Source organism: Mixophyes fleayi, chromosome 3, assembly GCF_038048845.1.
Source record: "Mixophyes fleayi isolate aMixFle1 chromosome 3, aMixFle1.hap1, whole genome shotgun sequence".
Lineage (NCBI taxonomy): Eukaryota > Metazoa > Chordata > Amphibia > Anura > Limnodynastidae > Mixophyes > Mixophyes fleayi.
In genome coordinates this window covers 347,332,896-347,351,709 of record NC_134404.1, presented here as the reverse complement: position 1 = coordinate 347,351,709, position 18,814 = coordinate 347,332,896, and the positions used below count along the sequence as shown (strand labels likewise).

The 18,814-nt window shown below is 45.0% G+C and overlaps 1 protein-coding gene across 1 annotated transcript; it reads left to right on the top strand.

Annotated features, from left to right (window-relative positions):
* The first annotated feature begins 3,425 nt into the window (after nt 1-3,425).
* On the top strand, nt 3,426-8,329 carry HSP90AB1 (heat shock protein 90 alpha family class B member 1). The gene is given in 19 exon segments (XM_075204487.1): nt 3,426-3,454; nt 3,456-3,538; nt 3,541-3,572; nt 3,656-3,862; nt 3,963-4,004; nt 4,006-4,123; nt 4,470-4,528; nt 4,530-4,574; nt 4,576-4,605; nt 4,816-5,019; nt 5,021-5,122; nt 5,206-5,211; nt 5,213-5,288; nt 5,291-5,371; nt 5,632-5,822; nt 6,129-6,276; nt 6,363-6,631; nt 6,746-7,079; nt 7,595-8,329. Coding segments are annotated over 19 exon segments (2,166 nt in total). The 3' UTR covers nt 7,705-8,329.
* Nucleotides 8,330-18,814: the final 10,485 nt, after the last annotated feature.

Genomic DNA, 18,814 nt, shown 5'->3' with positions numbered 1-18,814 from the left:
TATATATATATATATAATACAGTATAGGGGTGTATATAGATATATAATACAGTATAGGGGTGTATATAGTATATATATAATACAGTATAGAGGTGTATATAGTATATATATAATACAGTATAGGGGTGTATATAGTATATATATAATACAGTATAGGGGTGTATATAGTATATATATATATAATACAGTATAGGGGTGTATATAGTATATATATATATAATACAGTATAGGGGTGTATATAGATATATAATACAGTATAGGGGTGTATATAGTATATATATAATACAGTATAGAGGTGTATATAGTATATATATAATACAGTATAGGGGTGTATATAGTATATATATAATCAGTATAGGGGTGTATATAGTATATATATAATACAGTATAGAGGTGTATATAGTGTATATATAATACAGTATAGGGTGTATATAGATATATATAATACAGTATAGAGGTTATATAGTGTATATATAATACAGTATAGGGGTGTATATAGTATATATATAATACAGTATAGGGGTGTATATAGTGTATATATAATACAGTATAGGGGTGTATATAGTGTATATATAATACAGTATAGGGGTGTATATAGTATATATATAATACAGTATAGGGGTGTATATAGATATATAATACAGTATAGGGGTGTATATAGTATATATATAATACAGTATAGGGGTGTATATAGTATATATATATATATATATACAGTATAGGGGTGTATATAGTATATATATATATATATATATATATATATATATATATATATATATATATATATAATACAGTATAGGGGTGTATATAGTATATATATATATATATATAATACAGTATAGGGGTGTATATAGTGTATATATAATACAGTATAGGGGTGTATATAGTATATATATATATAATACAGTATAGGGGTGTATATAGTGTATATATAATACAGTATAGGGGTGTATATAGTATATATATATATATATATATATATATATATATATATAATACAGTATAGGGGTGTATATAGTATATATATATATATATATATATAATACAGTATAGGGGTGTATATAGTGTATATATAATACAGTATAGGGGTGTATATAGTATATATATATATATATATATATAATACAGTATAGGGGTGTATATAGTGTATATATAATACAGTATAGGGGTGTATATAGATATATTATATATAGACAGTGAGCGGGGAGCGCGCGGGGAAGTAGTCCCGGCCGGTGTGAGGAGGCGGCGGCGGCGAGGGATCCCGCACTATATAAGGCGCCGGCTGCGGAGGACTCTCCTCTTCTTCCAGCCGCCGGGGACGCAGCAGTCGCAGCTCCATGACCAGCTCTATCACCAGCTCCATCACACGCTCCATCACACGCTCCATCACACGAGGTACCGGCCGGGGCCGCACAGCGCTGGGGGACAGAGGGACGGGGAGGGTCAAGTACCGGGGCCCGGGGGACACTGCGGGACTGGGGGGATTGTGGCGGTTATTGTGACTCCGCCCACTGGAACCTTCTAGACCGGCGGTGGGGCACGTGGTGCGGCCCGCCATCTTCTATGTCCCCTCCCCACCCCCCCTCACCGAGACCAGGCCCCGTGGGAGCGGGAGCAGTGCCGGGAAGGGGGCAGATATGTTGTATGAGGGGGGTGTCTGGGGATAGTGTGGTCTGTCAGGAGGGGGGTATGGGGCAGGAGGGGGGCTGGGATGTTGTGTGGGCTGGTGGTGAGGTTGGGGCGCTATGGCGCTGTGTGGTGGGTTTGGGGCTGGTGGTGGGTGGTGAGGCTGGGGCTGTATGGTGCTGTGTGGTGGGTTTGGGGCTGTATGGTGCTGTGTGGTGGTTTGGGCGCTGTATGGTGGGTTTGGGGCTCTATGGGGCTGTGTGGTGGGTTGGGGCTGGTGTGGGTTTGGGGCGCTGTGGGGTGTTGCTGCATGGTGTGTGTGTGTGTAGCCTGGTGTAAGTGGGTGATGTGGTAAATCAGTCACCTCTCTGGGTCTCTGAATGTTTGTCATTTTAGTGGCTTATTGTCTGTAAGACCCTGTGTAATGCAGACAAGCCTGTGGTTATAAGTACATTAGAGGGTTCCTCAGTGTAGACATCTCGCCCTGTGTAAATGAGACTAGCATTGTCCGCAGTGTGTGCTGAGTAATAACATCCCTCCTCTTCCTGACACTGCGCCCTCCTCTTCCTGACGCTGGGCCGTCCACCCTGACTCTGCAGCTGTTGTACACAATGAGCTGTAGTAAGAAATAGGATCTGGCAGATGGCTGGTGGGATATTGAATCACTTCATATTGTGACTGGCTTCAATCTTCTAGTTTTTCATGGTATTATTTACATAGTACTTCTGCCTCTCTGCTCTCCGTGCTGTGCAAAATACAGATCCCTCTGTCTGTTCCACACTTATAGTGGCTATGTAGCATATTGCTGTGGGGCATCATCATTTATTTATATAGCGCCAGCAAATTCCGTAGCGCTTTACAATTGGGAGCAAACAATAATAAGACAATACTGGGTAATACATACAGACAGAGAGGTAAGAGAACCCTGCTCGAAAGCTTACAATCTATAGGACAATGGGAGTTAGAAACACAAGGGCATGTGCTACATCATATTGCACAATGGACCAGCCATACTGCAAAGGTAAAAGTACTGAGTGGGCTGTGTGTGTGGCAGTGTTGGTCAGAAGGTTGTTGTCTTGCGTTGGCAGTGTAGAGGATGGTAATAGGGAAATCATGATGATGGTTGAGGAATATCATAACCTTGTCTGAAGAGGTGGGCTTTCGGTGAACGCTTGAAGGTTTGAAGACTAGAGGAAAGTCTTACTGTGCGAGGGAGGGAATTCCACAAAGTAGGTGCAGCCCGGAAAAATCATGTAACGAGAATGTGATGAGAGTGGAAGAAGAGACGTAGATCTTGTGCAGAATGGAGGTGTTGAGTAGGGAGATATTTTGAGACAAGTGAGGAAATGTATGTCGGTGCAATTTTGTTGACGCCTTATATGTTAGTAGAAGAATTTTATATTGGATTCGTTTGAAATACAGCCAGCCAATGTAGAGACTGACAGTGTCTCAGCAGAGGAATAATGGTTTGTAAGAAAAATCAGTCTAGCCGCTGCATGCAAAATAGATTGTATGGGTGTTCAATTCTGACTTTGGAAGACCAGTAAGGAGGGAATTGCAATAGTCGATGCGGGAGATGAGTGCATGATTGATGTTTTTGCGGTGTCTTGTGTCAGATATGTGCGTATTCTGGAAATGTTCTTTAGGTGTATGTAACATGATTTAGATATAGAGTTGATGTGTGGAATAAATGACAGTTGTGAATCAAGGATTACACCTAGGCAACGAGCTTGCGGGGTGGGATTTATGGTCATTATAGTGTCCTGTATAGTAATGTTATGTCTTGACTCTTCCAGAAGATGCCAGAAGAAATTCATCATGGCGAGGAGTGAGGTGGAGACCTTTGCCTTCCAGGCTGAGATTGCTCAGCTCATGTCTCTGATTATCAACACCTTTTACTCCAACAAGGAAATCTCCTGCGAGAGCTGATCTCCAATTCCTCAGATGTAAGTGAAAGTCCCTCAGTCACTGATGTTTAATGTGTTAGATGGTTTACAGGTAGCTGATTACATTTTGTTTATCCTTTCAGGCCCTAGACAAGATCCGCTATGAGAGTCTCACAGACCCCTCCAAGCTGGACAGTGGCAAGGAACTTAAAATTGATGTCATCCCCAACCGCCAAGAACGTACCCTGACCTTGGTGGATACTGGCATTGGCATGACAAAGGCTGACCTCATCAACAACCTCGGAACCATTGCGAAGTCTGGTACAAAGGCTTTCATGGAGGCCCTGCAGGTAAGATCACTGCAGAACCCCCTGGCTTAGTATCTGACAGTGGCGCTTATTACAGAATTATTTTCATGGCACATACTTACTACATAATCCTTCCCTGCAGGCTGGAGCAGACATCTCCATGATTGGCCAGTTTGGTGTTGGTTTTTTACTCTGCTTACCTGGTGGCAGAGAAGGTTGTGGTGATCACAAAACACATTGACGATGAGCAGTACGCCTGGGAATCTTCAGCTGGGGGCTGCTTTACAGTCAAGGTTGACCATGGTGAGTAAATACCATCACGCCTCTATGGTCGGGAACAGATATGAGTTACCATGCCATTTAGGGCAAGCATCCTAATCTGCTTTCTATACTGGAGGTATATTGGCAAACCATGAACAATTGCATGTGGTTCATCTTATACAATGTCCCCAACTTCCTGCTCGGTGTGTGATAAACTTGGAACAACACTAAAGTAAATGGTGCCAAATGTGTTCATGAAACTGAGCATGGTTTGTGTTGTCCAGAGATTTGGGTCCCAGGTGTGTAGACTTGGTGGGTGGTTGTTATTGGTGTTGCATGTGAGTGTTTAAGTTTCTACTTCTCAAATACACATTGTGACTTGTTTCAGGTGAACCTATTGGCCGAGGCACTAGGGTCATCCTGCACCTGAAGGAGGACCAGGCGGAAGTACCTGGAGGAGAAGAGAGTAAAGGAAGTGGTGAAGAAACACTCTGCAGTTTATCGGATACCCCATTACCCTCTATGTGAGTGCATGAGAGAAACTTGAAACTGGCTTTTAGGATTATAAACCGTAAAACTTCATGGATTTCCACCCTGGAATTAAACTTGTTTTGCTGTTATTGACATGGGGGATAGTGTTTGCCTGAACTAGGGAAATGAAAGCTTCAGGTAATATGGGTAGACCTTGAGCAACATTCCGTCAACTGACTTCATCTGATATTCTGTCCCAACAGCTGGAGAAGGAGCGAGAGAAGGAAATCAGTGACGATGAGGCGGAGGAAGAGGAGAAGGAGGAAGAGAAGAAAGAGGAAGGAGATGAGGAGAAGCCCAAGATAGAGGATGTTGGTTCTGATGAGGAAGAAGAGGGGAAAGACAAAAAGAAAAAGACCAAGAAGATCAAGGAGAAGTACATTGACCAGGAGGAGCTGAACAAGACTTAAACCCATCTGGACTCGCAATCCTGATGATATCACCCAGGATGAGTATGGAGAGTTCTACAAGAGCCTGACCAACGATTGGGAGGACCACCTCGCTGTCAAGGTAAGCTGCTCAGATGGGTGTAGATGGAGCAGAGCTGGAGTCTGTCTATGATCTCTTCTGATCCTGTGGTTCTGTTTTCCCAGCACTTCTTCGGTGGAGGGTCAGCTAGAGTTTCGGGCCCTTCTCTTCATTCCTCGTCGTGCTCCCTTTGACCTGTTTGAGAACAAGAGAAAAAGAATAACATTAAGCTGTACGTACGCAGGGTGTTCATCATGGACAGCTGTGATGAGCTCATCCCAGAGTACCTGAGTAAGTATCTAGCCCACAATACGAGGTCTAATTCTGCACCTTGTAGTCCGCATTAGACTGTGTCCTAGCAAACTACTGACACAGAGGGAAAGTAGTTCGGTAAGGAGTATCGTGGTTTGAGTAGTGTGGATGTCCTTGTCAGAGGGGTAGACTTGAATTGAATTAACCAACTGGCTTTAAATCTACAAGTGTGGTTTAGTCAATCTTTATTATGCATTATATAAGAAAGCTGTAACTAAACAAACCTTCCTTCCTGTCAGACTTTATCCGTGGTGTGGTGGACTCTGAGGATCTTCCTCTGAATATCTCCAGAGAGATGCTGCAACAAAGTAAAATCCTGAAGGTCATCCGCAAGAATATTGTCAAGAAGTGTCTGGAGCTCTTCACTGAACTGTGTGAGGATAAGGAGAACTACAAGAAGTTCTATGAGGGGTTCTCCAAGAACCTAAAGGTGAGAACAGATGTAGTGTGATGGATCAGGTCACTTGTGTTGGTGAGTTACACGGGCTGTATTTCACATGTTGACTTTACCTAGAAACACATTTCATCAGGTTACACTGGTAAGTGGGTGTGACTGCAGAAAGCTGGACTACAGCTAATTTGCATTGCTGAACTCATCCTAAACTAAGTGGAGTTTTCTTTAATATAACCCCTTATCTGTGCTACCCCAACGTCCACTCTAAACAATGTGGCTCTATACTGAGGCGCTCACTACGACTGGGAGAGAATTAATGAGTTCTTTTGTTTCCCTATCCAGCTTGGGATCCATGAAGACTCCACCAACAGGAAGAGGCTGTCTGAACTCCTGCGTTATCACACCTCCCAGACTGGAGATGAAATGGCTTCTCTCACAGAATACGTCTCTCGTATGAAGGAGACTCAGAAAAGCATCTACTACATCACAGGTGAGAACTTGATGACACTGGTCTCGTACAGGCTCATGGGAATTGTTTCCTTGTGTGGAGTCTGAACCTCTTTATTTTGTCTACAGGTGAGAGCAAGGAGCAGGTGGCCAATTCTGCCTTTGTGGAGCGTGTGCGGAAACGTGGCTTTGAGGTGGTCTACATGACTGAGCCCATCGATGAGTACTGTGTCCAGCAGCTGAAGGAGTTTGATGGTAAGACCCTGGTGTCTGTGACCAAGGAGGGGCTGGAGCTTCCTGAGGATGATGATGAGAAGAAAAAGATGGAGGAGAACAAATCCAAGTTCGAGAGCCTGTGCAAACTGATGAAGGAGATCTTGGACAAGAAGGTGGAAAAGGTGAGGTCCTGTCAGAACAGGGATGTTCCTGATGGTGGATGCTATACATTATAGGCACTTTCTGTATCTTATGAATACCCTTCAGTCATTAAACTCTGGTTATTTGTCTGGCAGGTGACAGTATCAAACCGTCTAGTTTCTTCTCCCTGCTGTATTGTCACAAGCACGTATGGGTGGACAGCCAACATGGAGCGTATCATGAAGGCCCAGGCTCTGCGAGACAACTCCACAATGGGCTACATGATGGCCAAGAAGCATCTTGAAATCAACCCCGAGCACCCAATAGTTGAGACTCTGAGGCAGAAGGCCGAGTCGGACAAGAATGACAAGGCTGTGAAGGACCTGGTGGTTCTGCTCTTCGAGACCGCTCTCCTGTCTTCTGGCTTTTCTTTGGATGACCCCCAGACACACTCCAACAGGATCTACAGGATGATCAAACTTGGCCTGGGTATGTACTTCAACTGTTCCCCTGGGGATGACCTGTGGGTGTTGTGAGCAGAGTAACAACTCAGTGTTGACCCTTAGTTGCATATTTCCCTTCAGAAATGTATAAATGGGGCAGAAACTACTCTAGGCTGAGATTTCTACCACATTTCTGGAGTTTTGAACCAAATATTACCAATTTGAAAACGTAGTGTTTAACTGAACCGACCTTAGAATGTTATAAAGACAAGTGCATCCATATGATGGTCAGTAATTTCAGATTAAATATTCTTTATTTACACAACCTATTAACAGAAGTCACACTTAAATATCTTGCCTATGTTTCCGAAGTAAAGGGACGATACTCGTGTAATAGCTTCATAAGTTAGGCCTTACGTTCTGTCATTGTTGGGATGCGTTGGGCACTGTGGTTATACAGTGACTGAGCCTCTCGCTGCCTATCTCTAGTATGGGGTGGTCTTGTATTAATGCCTCAGGCTCTCTAACCCGGCTCTTTCTTGCTGATTAATGCTCCTGTAGGTATTGATGAAGATGAGGCCGCAGTGGAAGAAGTCTGTCAGTCTGTCCCAGATGAGATCCCCGCTCTGGAGGGTGATGAGGATGCATCTCACATGGAAGAGGTGGATTAATCTCCCAGAGCTCTGCAGCCTGTTTCCAGGGAGCTCTGTTCAGATTCTGGACTGTAAATTATAATTATTAATGGGGAGACTTTCTCCCTTCCCAAATGTAATGGGGCGAGGAGGGAAGGCTTCAAGATGAATGGCTGCTGAGAATCTTTCCTCCAGCCCCTAGTTAATTTGCACTGTGGTACACCCATGCTGCGGGGGCTGTAATTTATCGTGTGCTTGTCTGTTAGATGCTCACTGTATCTGAGCTGACATGGGATATTGTAATATGGGTGGGCCCACCATACTGTAGTAACCTGTTCTGACCCCTAAATGGCAGTCAGGTGCCTGTTTCATAAGCTGCTGGAACATTATTCCTTATCGGGCATTGTAAGGTCCTGGAACATGGATAGTACAGTGCACGCTTGTACCTCTAGCCCAATCCCTTCCTGACAGCTTGGTTCCCATAGCCCACCTCCTGGTGAGTGTATCCCAGAGCTCAGACTGGGCCTCTGCAGTGCCCTCAGGAAGTCTTGAATGCTCATAAACCCTTTGCAGTCTCATCAGAGTTGTCGTGTTTTGTCCACAAACTTTTTTTTTTTGTTGTAAACCTGAAAATGTTATGCAGAATAAAGCCCTTTTTACAGTGTCTGCTCTGATAAGTTGTGTTGGATCCTATCTGGCTAATGTCCACAATTTCTATTCTGCCCTGGTTTGTCAGGTGACTGTTTTTTACTTGCTGAACATTCCTATTACAGAAGTATGACATATGGACCGAACAATAGAGCTCATGAGTGATGCTTAAGGGTTGCGTAGCTGAAAATAATTCGGACCCTGTCTAATGGTGCTATCTGTGTATAGTTTGTGGTTGGTGGCAGCGTATACAATGTACCATATGTGCTGCTCTGGGTCTGAGGGTGCCCTATTTGGCATTGCTATAACAAGTCTTACCTAGTTATTTCATAGGTCTCCATCAGTCATGCAAGGACAGGGTTATGCCAACAATTCTCCATATAATAACTGAACCACTTGTCTGATGACTAAATTCCATGCAAGGCAGCTGCCTGACTGGTTCTAATTCATTCAAAGTTTACCTGGCTCCTAGTTTCTAAAACCTCCCTTTTATATGGTATCTGATAGACCAATCAGATCTCAGCCTTCATAGACATTGTATCCCCTTCAATCCACATCAATGCCCGCTCCCTACCAGGTGTTGCTGTATCACAACACAGGTCTATTCTCTGACTCATCAAACCCATTTATCATTCTCCTGTATCATCACTATTCAGGCCCTACTCCAAGCAACAGGCCCCCTTCATTAGATGCCCAATGGCCCCCTTTCATCATTCTAATCCTAATTAACATTTTCTTCATCATTAACACTGTGGTAACATTCCCATCACTAACCCCTGCCTTGCTGTCTTACACTTACTCAGAGGGAAGCAGATCATACACTAGTACTTAATCAGATCTGTTCTATATCGCTGGGCTGTATGCATGGCATTAGGTGTTGGCAGTCAGAGCACGCTGCAGGTGTGTAGACGGCAGACTCTGAACGCAGGGTAACATGGCACCACTGGTAGGGTGACATTGCGATTCACACAGGGCACAGTTCTCCAGGAGATGGGCACTATGGTGCTCGGAGTCTGAGCCCTGCAGAATTAGTGGTGTTATATAAATAGATGGTGAAGGAAGATGCCTCAAATGTCTTGAGTGCCTGGAGACATATGACACTAGTGTTTATCTGTGTTATGGCTGACTGCTGCATGCCTGTCTGTATCCTTTACTATTGAGTTTTTGTCATACTGATGCTGCCTAATTCTATTATATCCTGTAGGGGGTGCAATAAATTGGTCCCGATCTATGTCCAGGGGCTGAGTTTCTGTAATGTGAGGACTTTCAGAACCTTGTTTGTGTCTCAGCCTCAGATTCTTTTACCCCATAATGTAAAGGGAAATGTTTCCCAGCATCTCCTAGGGTAGTATGTAAGGGCTTCTTTGTCCTCTGGGGCTAAGGATGCTTATTAGACTTGCCCAGCTTGGCCCTTAAATATTTTGTGATATTTGTTACTGACATAATATTTTGTGAAAGTAATGACATTCCTTTGTGGCTGTGGGTGAGGAAACCTAATCCTAGTTTGGGTTACTCATCATTGCTGCCATATCATCCTGATTTTGCTGTTCAACCACCTTCTGCTTTGCCTGTTACTGTAAACATCTCTTATGGACCTTGTTCTGTTATCTCGGTGAGCAGGGTTCTCAGGCCCAGATTTCTTCTGGGCCATAGTTACCCGTGGTTTAGGGGCTCCAAATGCTCTCTGGATTGCTGTAATTATATGTCTAGATCTACTGTTGCAAACAATACTTGTAAGCTATAGGCAATGCCTATACAATAAGCCTATTTTCTATTCTTTATGACTTTTCCTCCAGATCCCATAGGTCCAAACTACAGGTATAGGCAGATTCTTCAGTTGGTGGAGATTTGACCTGAAACCTGTAAGATGTTTGGTGATCATTCCAAGCGCATCTGATTTTTAGCCATGGATAATGCTTTGGTGCAAAAGAAGTAAGAATGTATTTCTCTTTCATCCAGTCTGGGGGACACTGCTTACCATGGGTTGTGGAGGGGGGCTCGGAGTTGGCACCTAGCTAGTTAACTTTAGCACTGCTGACAGACCCCTCCCCTCTACAATCCCCCCGCCTCTTCCTCCTCAGTTTTTTTTTTTTATTTTTTATTTTTTTTATTTTTTAAACTTTTTTTTTATAGGTGGCAGACCTGGGAGTGTGTTTTACTATAGAGAACACACAGTACAGCAGCGCACGCACTACCCTGTCAGATGAGAGCCAGAGGCTCTCACTGCCAGGGACAGACTGGGGTGCCTGAATTGTGAGTGACAAGCGGTCTCACGGACCGCTGTCACTCCTGGAGCCTCCCCGATAACCGGCGCTGCCACTGCAGGCATAGAGCACCGGTTATTGGAGATATCAAATGATGGTGGCCATTTTGGATCCACGGAGGAGCAAGGAGAACTACAGGGGGCCATACCAGGTTCCCCACTCATACATAGGAGGGGGGCATTGGGTACTAACCGCTGCGGAGACCTCAACTCTTGAGGTCTCCACTACTCTGCCACATACCTATTTTTATTTTTTTATACGGGCAGAGAAACAGATGCAGAGACAGCATTATCAGAAGGGGGGGAGCTAAGACATAGAGCTCCCCCACCTTCCAGAGACACATGGTTTAACCCTGTCTTCTGGCACCAAGGAGAAGCCCGGGAATAGGGAGCAGGCACCAGGACACTGCTGTTGGACTTCTCCCCTGTTTGGCCTATGGGCTAAGTATCTGTTTTATGTAAACACATACTCTGTACAAAGTGGGCTAGTAGGGGTTATATTGTAGTTCTACTTGCCTAATTATTATATTGTGTTTAAAATAATTACAAGTACAACTTTTGACAAGATTCATTGATTACTTGTTTTTTCACACTATTCTCTCTACACTCAGCTAAATTTAACAATTTAAGTCTGTGTTTGGTGTGCCTTCCTTTATATTAAAAAGAAAAAAAAAAAATTACAGATAAGGGAAAGGGCCCTATGGCAAAATATTTCACATGTGCAAAATGTAGTGTAAAATTACCATGTGGGCAGAAGGACCTGTTGGCGCTCTGCTCTGTCTGCGAAGCAGGGGTCCCCCCCTGCGCAAACCCAGCATATGTCGGCCCCACTGACGGAGGAACCGGCCTGGGTGGCCTCCCTGACACAGTTTGTTTCCTCTTTAGCACAGATGGTTTCACAATCCAATCAGTTGCTATCTAGTGTGGCAGATTCGGTGGCTAATAATACTAGTACACCTTTGGGCCTCCCTGCTACCACAGGTTCTATAGGAACGTCTATACCAGGACCTTCCTCGTTAAATACGAACCAAGCCCCTGTTCCCACAGAACCAGCATGGTCCGCAGCATTTCTAAAGGGTTTGGATAAGCTGAACCAGTTACTTGAATCCAAAAACATCCTGCCTGCTAAAAGAAAGCAGCCTAGATCTGATAATACCCTTATGGTCCTTTCAGACTCTGAGGGGTTTTCAGAGGAGGAGGGGGAAATTAATTCTGATCCTGACCAGGTTCAACTTTTTGGGACAGGAAGAAAACTCTAAAAGCCAATTTATTAATGATTTGGTTTTAGCGGTGAGACAAGCGTTGGACCTCCCAGAACCGGAGGATACTACGCCCAGAGACAGAAGTCTCTTTAAGAAGGCCAAAAGAAAGGCTTCCCGGTTTCCCCCTTTGGTAGAACTCAGAGATATTGCAGAGGGAGCCTGGAAACAGCCTGATAAAAGGTTATCTGTTCCTAAAAGATTCTCCTCCCTATATCCATTGCAGGAGGAAGACGTGGCTCGCTGGGAGAGTATCCCTAAGGTGGATATTCCAGTAGCCCGTTTGGCCAAACACACTTTACTACCAGTCCCAGGTTCAGCAACTCTGCAAGATGCCAATGATCGCAGAGTAGAATCCCAGCTGAAATTTATAATTGTGGCTGTGGGTTTTTCTTTTAGGCCCACATTTGCTTCAGCTTGGGTTGCTAGAGCCATGGAAGCATGGGCAGACCAACTGGCAGAGGCCTTACAGGACTCTGATTTACTTCCCCATGCCTTGCATTTGAAAGAGGCATCAGGGTACCTTTATGAGGCGGCCCAGAACACAGCATCTATGTCCTCTATTCAGGCTGCATCTATTTCAGCAAGAAGAACGTTATGGCTGAAAACCTGGGAAGGAGATGCGGAATCAAAAATCCGTTGAAACCATTCCCTTTTCAGTAGCAGGTTTGTTCAGCCCGGAACTAGATACTATGATTTCCCAGGCAACAGGGGGCAAAAGCACTTCTTTGCCGGTATTTTCAAGTAGGGGCCGGACTTCTCGTGTCAGTTCCTTTCGTCAGCCCTTTAGGGGGGACCGCCTTGCCTAGAGGACAGTCCTTTAGAGGTAGACAACCTAATGCTCGAGGCTCCTCTGTCAGAGGCAGATCCTCGTTTGCAGCTAGGCGCCAGGCCTCCAAGACCCAGGAGAAGCCTGCGTCCTGACGACCACTCTACTCTGCCGGAGGTAGCGCCCGTTTTGGGAACAATGGGGCAGCGTCTTCCCAAGACCCTTGGATTCGGGGCATTATATCAAGGGGGTACATGATAGACTTGCTGGGCCCTGTACTACATTGTTTCTTTGTAACCCCTCTACCCCGAGATCCAACAAGAAGACAAGCAATACAGGCTTGTGTTGCCTCTCTTCTTTCGCAAAGAGTCATCTGCAAGGTCCCAGACAACCAGAAGGGACGGGTTTTATTCAAATCTGTTTCTGGTCAAAAAAGCCGGACGGGTCCTTTCGGCCCATTTTAAACCTAAAGAGCCTCAATGTGCACTTACGAGTGGACAGATTTCGGATGGAATCCCTGAGGTCGGTAATAAACGGCTTAGTAAAAGATCAGTTTATGGCCTCCATAGACATAAAGGACGCATACCTCCATGTTCCCATTTGGAGCGACCATCAGTCTCTCCTAAGATTCACAGTGGGGTCCTCCCACTATCCGTTTCGGGCCCTTCTCTTCGGCCTCTCCACAGCTCCGAGGGTCTTCACGAAGATCATGTTTGTCATGGCGGCGTATCTTCACTTAAAGGGAGTTCAGGTCGTGCCTTATTTGGACGATCTGCTCATCAAATCTTCCTCAGAGATTTGCTTACGTCAGCACTTATCCCTCACCTTGGCAGTTCTCGAGAGCCATGGATGGCTGATAAACTTAAAGAAATCCCAGATGGTTCCGTGTCAACGCATGGTCTTCCTGGGGATTATCATGGATACCAGTCGGCAGAAAGTGTTCCTGCCTACGGAGAAAATCCGTTCAATCCGGACTATAACAACTCAGGTCTTGTCCTCTCCCAATCCCTCAATTCATTTGTGCATGCGGCTGCTTGGGAAGATGGTGGCCTCCTTTGAGACGATCCCCTTCGGCCGGGCTCATTCTCGATGCTTCCAGTGGGACCTGTTACGGAAATGGTCAGGATCCCACATACACTTGGATCTCCAGAAGATTTTGCTGTCTCTGGGGGCGAGAGAGTCGCTTCAGTGGTGGCTGAATCAGGATCACCTGTCGGTGGGCAGGTCCTTCGCTCCATGGTCATGGATTATAGCCACGACAGACGCCAGCCTGAAAGGTTGGGGGGCGGTAATCCTGCACCTCCGGCTCCAGGGACTTTGGTCGGTTCAGGAATCAGCCCTATCAATAAACGTGCTGGAGTTAAAGGCTATTCTTTTAGCCCTCCGGGGGGCCCAGTCCCTCCAGGGCCATCCTGTCAGAGTTCAGTCCAACAATGCCACGGCTGTGGCATATGTCAACAGGCAGGGAGGAACCAGGAGTGCAGCTGCAATGAAAATTGCAGCTCAAATTTTGGTTTGGGCAGAAAAATATGTTCCAGCAATATCGGCAGTATTCATTCCAGGAATAAGGAATTGGGAGGCCGACTACCAAAGTCGAAATCAGATGTTGCTGGGGGAGTGGTCACTCCATCCGGAAGTTTTTCAGTCTCTGGTTCAGAGGTGGGGTCTTGCGGATATGGATCTCATGGCCTCCAGACACAACAGAAAGGTTCACAGGCTTTGTGCAAGAGACCCCTTAGCGGTGGCAGTGGACGTAATGACAATGTCATGGGAGTTCAGGTTGGGATACTTGTTTACTCCGATTCCCATTCTTCCTTGCCTGCTCAGATGAGTAAGGCAAGGCGGTCTGCCAGTAATTCTAATAGCTCCCTCATGGCCGCGCCGAGTCTGGTCCGCGGACATAATCTCTATGGCAGAAGGACAAGGATTTCGTCTTCCGTCACGAGACGACCTCTTCTGCAGGGTCCCTTCCGTCACCAGAATTTACTTCAGCTCAGTTTAACGGCATGGCTGTTGAAGCCAGCCTCTGGAGAGCTAGGGGTTTTTCCCCCAGTGTAGTGAACACTATGATGCGAGCCAGAAAGCCAGTTTCAGCTCGCATCTATCACCGGATTTGGAGAGCCTATATCAGATGGTGCGAAAATAGGACATGTCACACGTCCTCCTTTCGTCTCCCTCGCTTATTGGCTTTCCTTCAGGATGGCCTGGAAGCAGGACTTCGGTTCCCTAAAAGTTCAGGTATCTGCACTTTCAGTCTTTTTTCACCTGAAATTAGCGGATTTGCCAGATATTAGGACTTTCCTTCAGGGAGTCTTGCATATTCAGCCTCCCTATGTTCCGCCTACAGCACCATGGGATCTTGGTACTGGATATGCTTAAAGGGCCTCCCTTTGAGCCATTACTTGTTGCAGATTTGAAGTGGTTGACCTGGAAGGTCCTCTTTCTTTTGGCTATTGCATCTGCACGTAGGGTTTCGGAATTAAGGAGCTCTGTCTTGCCGGAAACCATATCTGGTTTTCCACGAGGACAGAGCGGTGTTAAGAACCCTCCCTTCCTTCGTTCCAAAAGTAGTTTCGGCTTTCCATCTGAACCAAGAAATTGTAGTTCCGGTCTTTTCATCTACTTCCTATTTGGATCAACAGTCTATGGAAAAGTTAGATGTGGTTAGGGCTCTCCGCATTTATGTTAAAAGAACTTCTCAGATTAGACGTACTGATTCTCTGTTTGTTCTTTATGATGCTAATAAGAGAGGCTGGCCAGCCTCAAAACAGTCCATTGCAAGATGGATTACGGCAACCATTAAGCAAGCTTACATAAAGGCTAACCGTCCGGTGCCAGAGAGGCTTACGGCCCATTCCACCAGATCGGTAGGGGCGTCGTGGGCAGCGAGAAATGGGGCTTCTGCAGACCAGCTTTGCAGGGCAGCCACCTGGTCCTCTGTCCACACCTTTACAAAATTTTACCAGTTTAATATATTTGCATCCGCGGATGCAAATTTCGCTCGTAGTGCTTTACGAGCGGGGCTTTCAGAGTAGTCCCACCCTTAGGGGGCTGCTTTAGAACGTCCCCATGGTAAGTAGTGCCCTCCAGATTGGATGAAAGAGGATTTATGTACTTACGTTAAATCCGTTTCTTTCGTCTGGGGGACACTGCGATCCCTCCCTTTTGCTTTTCTTCTGTGTGCTCTTGTTTGATTGGCCTTTTCTCCTTGGGCTTTTTAATTAACTGAACAGGAAGAGGCAGGGGGATTGTAGAGGGGAGGGGTCTGTCAGCAGTGCTAAAGTTAACGAGCTAGGTGCCAACTCCCGAACTCCCCTCCACAACCCATGGTAAGCAGTGTCCCCCAGATGGAATCAGAGAAACGGATTTAACGTAAGTACATAAATCCTCTTATCTAGTTATTATGAAACCTTAACGAATCCTGTCGTTCTCCTGACAAGTCATGATTTTGTGTCGCAGAATGGAGAACACGTTCTAAATGGTATAGGGCTTTAGCCTGTTGCTGCTGGTCAATGGGTGACCTTTATATGTCATAACTGTTCTTAGATGGTGGTGGAAGCTGCCTTATATAAATGAAATTCACAGCATGGAAGACATCTGTGTTTTAGAGAAATACTGACATAGAGGCACAATCAGGAGCTGAATACATATGAGGCGTTAGTATGTATATTATACAACAAGTTAGTAGGGATGCTCATTAGTGGTCAGAATAGCGGCATTTATTTAAGGTGGTCTGTTCTATAAAAGGATAGAATGGAAATGTTGCTTTATCTTGTCTATTGTACGCAATATGCTATAACATTGTTACCGTTCTATAATGCTGCTTACTTTAATGAGTGTGATGGGACCTCAACGACAGTATGCAAAGAAAACCTTTCATTATAAACCCATCCCCTCGTTGCCATCTTTATACGTTCCGAAATCCAAAAAGATCATCTTATTATTTATCCTCAAGTAATCAATGGCTTAAGAAATAAAAAGCGTGGCTTGGTTACCTAGAATGGTGGACGCGTTCTACAAGGGTTGTCTAGGTGTTTGCGCAATCTTCTGCCTTCTATCGCACATGTTGCAGCATAGTTTGTGGGATACCTGATCAGCTATTCAACTCTGCACTGGGCCCCAGGACCACAGGAGATGAGATGTCGGAAAGCATTTTAACACTTCTGGTCAAGAGATCAACAGCAGGACAGGGCAAGCATCCATCCGATCGGTGGGACTAGGACCATCTGCCTCTGGTGGCCTGGAGACAACTGGTGGCAGACCTTCTGATATCGGCCTGAAAGGAACCGTGGCTCTCACACTAGGTGCTACCATATCTTGTGCACCAGGCATATTATAATCACTCCTGCCAATCATTACCCTACAAAACGAGACCAGCATAAGGAGCCTACTACCATAGAGGCTCCAGTGTCCTGCATATTAGAGCGCCTGTTCAGCAGTACTCTGAGGAACACTATATCCAGCGGCTATCCTGCAAAGCTGAGATCTGTCGGACATTGACGCAGCAAGCCCTATCCCAGCAACCTTTGCCAAGGCTTCTGGTTTCACTACAGACCTAAACAGTGCTCGTACAGCTCTAAGCCCTGTATAACAGACTAAGATTCTGTCTATGCTGTGTATATTGCAGTTGCCCCAAGGGGCCTGATTCATTTAGGCATGCAAAACGCACGTAATTTGGGCACATGCACATCCATATTATCGTAGATTTGAAAGGCTCCACAGCGCTGTACTATAGGGAAGACAACACACGTAAAACGGACAATACAAAGACAAAATAAATGCAGACATGAAAACAAAGCTCATTAGAGATTCTAAAAGGAAGAGGGCACAGTCGATATAAGAGGAGCGAGTGTGGCTTAGAGTGGTGTTACATGTACAATATATATGTGGAATATAAAGTGCCTGCTCAAGATTGGCACGCCCTTACTGTACATTAAATATGGACTTACGCCCCTTCCCTCCCCTCCCCATTCCAACTCTGAAATTGTAGGCCGTCGTAAGGGTCCTTTGTGCTTGAAAAAGAATTGGATGTTGTTTTGCATTCATTGAAGTATGGTCCAGTTCTGGGTATGAGCAGAACGATTTTACGCATAATACGACACGTATTGGCATTTACGTTCCTTAATGAATCAGGCCCAATTAACTTATTTGTCTGCCAATACACTGTTTCATTCAAATATCTACAATTGCAGTTACTGGTTTTCAAGGCGTTGCTGCCCTCCAGTGGATGTTTGCTACTCTTACACTCATAACTTTCACTATAATTGTAGCTGCAGGCGCGTTTGTATTTTGCTTCAAATTGCTTTAAGCATTTGCTGGCTCTTTTAACATTGGGGTTTTATCCAGGTTCTGTGCAGCTATGTGAAAGATGAACAACACAAACACTGCCCAATAAGATGAGACCTCTTTGTCAAGCCTGGGCCCAAAGGGGCCATTACTAGGGATAGCTAATCGCTTTCTCCTAATTTTTCCTGTGATTGGGTATCTTTTAACCAATGTCTGCCAAGAGCAAGAAATCCTACAGGAGGTAACACAGGTCCAATATTCACCTGATTCTTAAATATGTGACCAGTCTCATTCTTCAAGAACCCAACCTCTCAACTTGAAGCTGAAACTGATCCCAGTGTTCAAGCAGCTATCTCTAACCTATCATGTGATATCAAAGTCACATTCCAGAGCTTTAAAAAAACTATTGTCGAATGTAATACAGAAATAGCTACACTTGGTTCTAGGACCAATACTCTAGAATATCAAACTGATGCACTCAATCAATCTTCAAGAGAACTCATGATACTGCGATCAGAAATGGAAACCATTGAATAGAAGGAAGAGGATAAGAAGAATAGGTCCTGTCGGAATAACTTGAGGATTTATAATGTCCTATAATCTCTCTGCAAGATTTCCTCAATTACCTTTTCAAACCACACCTACCTCCAGATCTGATAGATGATGAACCCCTAATTTATAGGGCGCACAGAGCACTCAGGGCCACTCAAACAACTGAACAGAGACCACGAGATATCATAGCCCGTCTTCATTATTTTCTATCCAAACAAATGGGGTGCTTCAAGACCCAGTGACACAATTGATTTTTAAGACACACAACTCCAATTGTTCCAAGAAGTTTCTCCTACCACAATTCAAAAACGCTGGGACCTCCAGTAGGTGACCGGGATTCTCCACCAACATAATTACAAATACTTATGTGGA